This window comes from Anarrhichthys ocellatus, unplaced genomic scaffold (genome assembly GCF_004355925.1).
Source record: "Anarrhichthys ocellatus isolate YVR2014 unplaced genomic scaffold, GSC_Weel_1.0 scaffold1, whole genome shotgun sequence".
Lineage (NCBI taxonomy): Eukaryota > Metazoa > Chordata > Actinopteri > Perciformes > Anarhichadidae > Anarrhichthys > Anarrhichthys ocellatus.
The window spans coordinates 1751058-1755977 of record NW_022280031.1 but is presented as its reverse complement, the minus strand read 5'-3'; the positions used below and the strand labels follow the sequence as shown (position 1 = coordinate 1755977).

The following is a 4920-nucleotide window of genomic DNA, read 5'->3' as shown; positions in this document are numbered from 1 at the left end:
AATAGATGATCAATGTACATTTTAGAGCCCTGCGTAGTCAGACAGGCATATAACAGCTACTGCAGCCCTACATCCGCAGCAGGTCTCTGAGGTTCTCTGATTGGGGTTTGTTGGTTGTTCTTCGCATCAGACTCAAGACAAAATGAGAATGTGCTTTTGCAGTAATAGCTCCTAGACTTTGGAACTATTGGACTTAAGATTCATAGAAACTGTGGAGACTTTTAAAAAACAGCTCATGACTCATTTGCTTAAACCTTGATTTCTACAAATGTTTTGTGTTACTATACTATTTTTTTTAGCTTGATGTCTGCATTTCAAGTTATTTTGTAATTTCTTGTGAAGCACTTGTGACGTCTGCTCCTTAAAGGTACGATACAAATAAACATTGTTATCATTGTTATTGCTATTACAATTATTATTGTTAGTAGTGGTAGTATAAGCATTAGTACTAATATCATCTTGGGCATGAAGCGTCCATGGGGGCTTTATTTTTTAAAGTTTCCACCGGAAGTTCAATTTCTCGTCACGCGGAACTTGACCACAGTTCTTCGTTCCCAGGGTTCCGTGAGAGCCGTTTGCCCCACCCCACCTCTTCAACGCTATCTATCTCAATGTACAATTCTCTGAGAAAAAAGGGGGTAAGATTAATTCAGAGTAACACCGCAAAGAAACGATTCTCATTTCCCCGACCGGCTCACCGGAGCAGACGCGGCCTCTCGGCGGTAAGACAAAACAAGAGCAGTGAGTGAAAACACCGCGGTGCGTTCATGTATCATGCACATGTAACCACAATCTACCGTACGGACTCACGGGGAGAGACTTGACAGCGGGCTGTACCTGCGCCAAACGGGGAAATAACGGAGGATTTTCTACGACTATCACCTGGATACCGCGTCACATTCAAGGACATCCAACTGCCAAAATAACTGCCTTTTGCTCGCGCGGACAAGCTTTTCCGATGTGAGGACAAATACAAATTAACGTGACAGAGAGAAAGAGGACGGAGAAGCGGCCTTTTTCTCTGGGCTCTGGTCAAACCCTCCGCAAAAAAAGAAAAAGAAAAGCAAGCACCAGCATCTGTTGAAGGGGAGAGGAAATCATTTTGACATCGACTAAAAACAGGAAATTATTGATAAAGACTGCAACTCCCCTCCCCAAAAAACGAAAAAAGAAACGGTGTATAATGTGACGGTTGTGAGAAAGAAGCCCCGGTGAAGCTGGTGATTCACATGCCGTCTTTTTAAGAGGAATTACATTCATTTTTTAGTTGGGTTTGCAAACACCCCCCTAAAGAAATAATAACTGAATATATATTTAAAGAAGGGGGGAGGAAGAAAAGGGGTCGAGAAAAATCTAGTTGTAAGTGTAAATGAATTGAATGGCAGTGTGAGATATCTGCCGAAGATGGGCTCCGGAGGAGACGTCTGTTGAGAACATTAAACATAACGTGGAGAAAAAACAATAGTATGTGTTCTAAACCCGGTGTTTAAATAGAAAATATACATTTAAGGGAACGGAAACACGTTCATTCATGTACATTGCAAGGCTGGCAATTCCACGTCCACTCTCGTATCAATGTTGATGACTTCATTGCGGATTTACAGTGAAAAACACAAGAATCGAGCGTCTGTGAGAGAGAGGGCGGCATCGGTGCTCTGCTCCTCTTCTTCTTCTTTTTTTTGGAGTGATCTCCTGTTGATAAATTGCCAGTAAATAGCCACATCCCTCCATCCATATTGTGCCAAAAGCCTGGTGGAGCCCACCGTCTACTACCTGACAGGTTTTTACATCTTGTGTCATCTGGCAACACAAATGTCACCCATTTTGAGCCACGTGTTCCTCTGCTGAGCCAGTCCAGGAATTTAGGATTGATTTGACTTTTCTTCCGATCAACACCCTCCCCCCCTCGTTCCCTCACCCCCCACACACACACACATCCACCCTGCCTCCCCCTGAACCCATCACTGGGTTTTTGGGAAGATGGGCTGTCTTGGCAATAGTAAGACCGAAGACCAACGAAATGAGGAGAAGGCACAGAGGGAAGCCAACAAAAAGATAGAGAAGCAGCTCCAGAAGGACAAACAGATATACCGGGCGACTCACCGGCTACTGCTATTAGGTAGGTTTCTCTACAATTCTGTGTGTGTGTGTGTGTGTGTGTGTGTGCAAAACAATACCAGTGGTTTTTTTTTAACCTGTGGATATAAATGTAATAGCTCCCTTTTTTCAGATTGTACATATGTTTAAAAAAAATCAATATATGATGCAATGACATGATGTCACTACAGCACCAGTGTCTTGACACAGGGCAGTTGAAGAGTTGGCCTGTCTGCTGCTCTCACGGGTCATTATGGAGCATGATTACAGAACATGTGACGGACTGAGGGACAGACTGAGGGACAGACAGACAGATGAAGGCAGCATGCTGAGGCTGGGGGGGCCACACAAACAGGCGTGTAGTGTGCATTCACCTTCAGTCGTTCGGCCTGTAGGCTCCACATTTGATGCCATGTTTCAGATTACGAGCTCACCTTTTTGCGTAATCCTCTTCACACCAGCCGCTCTAGAAATGTATATTCTAATCAGTCATTGAAAAAAAACTCTACTATTTATAATTTGACGAGGCTATTTCTGTCTTTATCGTCCAGGCCTCTACGTCCCACCAAGCCTCTCGTAGTGCGGAGGGCAAATTAGGATCACTATGAGGATTACTAGCTTCCCTTAATAGGACTGTCCCGTTCATGCTAATCTGAAATCGATCCCAGATTTGTACACTTACACTCAGACTCTAAGGTGAAGGCCTGTATCCTAGCTCCTTGTGTCCAGGTGAGGACATGTTTTGGCCTGGCTTGTGTTATTGTCAGTTTGCTAGGACGCATGAAGGACCTCTTTTCTTTTCCTCATGAACATCTGTGAGCATCCAACGTGTATTATCATGCCACATTTATGGAGAATGACATCTTAAAAGTATTTATCAGGGCTCAATTACATCTTTGACAATATTCTAAGCTCTCGTCCACCAGTTAGACAGATTCTTCCCTGATGCTGAGAGCCCCGCTCACATCTGGAAGCAGTGGTGGAAGACATCCTCAGATCCTTTACTTAAGTAAAAGTACCAACACAACAGTGTAGAAATCCTACACTCAACCTCCGACCTAAACAGAATATCAGCTAATTGTACCTAACGTATGAAACGTGCTCATTGTACAGAAAATACATCACATTATGAGATTGTTTGCACTTATGCAACAATGCATAAGTAGCATTTTACTGTTGTAGCTGGTCGATCTGCTAACAATGAATAGACCAATGACACAAGGGGCTCCATCTACACACTGTCAAAATGTCTAAAGGTTTGGGACTACTGGTTTATCTTTAGCAGTGTGTTGTATTTATAATCTTATTTAAAATCCTAATCTGAAGAGTAACTAGTAGTAACCCACACAGATCCAGCATTCAATGACACAAGCTGTGAACCATCACCCACTAGTTTCATGGATCCCCATTCTGGATGTTTTAGTCTTTGCTCTTTTAAAGGAGTTTTTGTTTTAAACTCTTAATAAACACTTGTTTTTCTGTCCTCTTTCTGCTCTCAGGGGCCGGTGAATCCGGGAAAAGCACGATAGTCAAACAAATGCGAATACTGCACGTTAATGGCTTCAACGCAGAGTAAGTGTCGGTCACCCTAATCTCACACACCTTCAGCACACTCAATCACTAAACCACCACAGACATGTTTTTAGCGATTTTATTTACAGACTGTAGGTGTAATTAGGATACTTACAGTCTTCATGACATCCTTAACGACACAGTCAGCTCTGACACTCACCACTAACAATACCCACGTATTACTAATCTCACCTTTCTTCTAGCTTAAATATTATAATGTAGCTTTCCTTTTGAATCTTTTTCCTATTGTTTTCTAATGTGACATTGAAATATAATTGTACTGATTATTAGAAAGAAACCTTAAAGGGATCTTAATCAACTGAAACTGATCACCTGGCTGGTGAACAAATATTTTGGAGTAAATAGAAACGGTAGCGTGACACGAGCAGAATGCGTTATCATGGAAACATTGCCCCGGGTGCTTTCAAGCCACTCTGCCTTGTGAATTTCCTGAAAGTCAATCCCAAGTTGACGCAATGGAAACAATAGTGACATTTTTCTATTCTGGATCATCTGATTCCTAGAAAGGTTTTTTTCGGGGGCAGGGAGCATCATCATGCGCTTATTTTTGGGTCACGTCGAACAGTTGCTGCTCACAGACCCAGACGCTCTGGTGTCCACAGTCCCGTTTAGCTCCGGGGGGGGATTGTGGCTCTCTTTGGGGCCCGGAAGGTCCACATTTAACAATCTGGAATCTGTGTGTTTTTGACGACAATTATCAGTTCAACAAGTGTTTCCTTTATCTTATAATCCTTACAGCTCGTATTCTTCTCACTTTTAGTGTTAGCTTCCATGTGACGGAGCTTCTCTCTCTAATGTCTGGTTTCTTTTTGTGTAAGTTGACTTTGAAGCTCGGTGAAGTGAGTGAATATCTGTAACCTTTCGGTCATCATGATTACTGACAGCTCCTCTAAAGTTTAAAATATCTTCTGAGAGCACCAAAAGATTGATATTGAGGTATCGGGTTCTAAATATCATGTCTGTATCACCCAATAATAATAATAATAGACAATTCAAAATGGTCACTAACAAACAGAGAATTGTCTCGAGGAAATATGAACACCGTCTCCAGGCTGAAACTTTGTTGTCTTCACAACATCTATCGTCAGGGTTTTGATTACAGAACACATTCATCCATGCTTTTAATTTGAAATCCTCCTGCTCAAATGTACTGCACACAGTGCACTTGAACATAACAAACATGTGTTTTGCTGTGCTTGGTGTTGCTCTGGTATACTGGGATGTTTTGCT

General features: G+C 42.3%; 1 protein-coding gene across 1 annotated transcript in view; it reads left to right on the top strand.

Annotated features, from left to right (window-relative positions):
* The first annotated feature begins 561 nt into the window (after positions 1-561).
* Positions 562-4920, top strand: part of LOC116383458 (guanine nucleotide-binding protein G(s) subunit alpha-like) — a 20557-nt gene continuing 16198 nt past the window's right edge. Inside the window, exons 1-2 of the mRNA XM_031847332.1 lie at positions 562-2119; positions 3597-3669. Coding sequence (XP_031703192.1) covers positions 1981-2119; positions 3597-3669 — 212 coding nt within the window. The 5' untranslated portion in view covers positions 562-1980. The remainder of the gene's footprint in view (positions 2120-3596; positions 3670-4920) is intronic.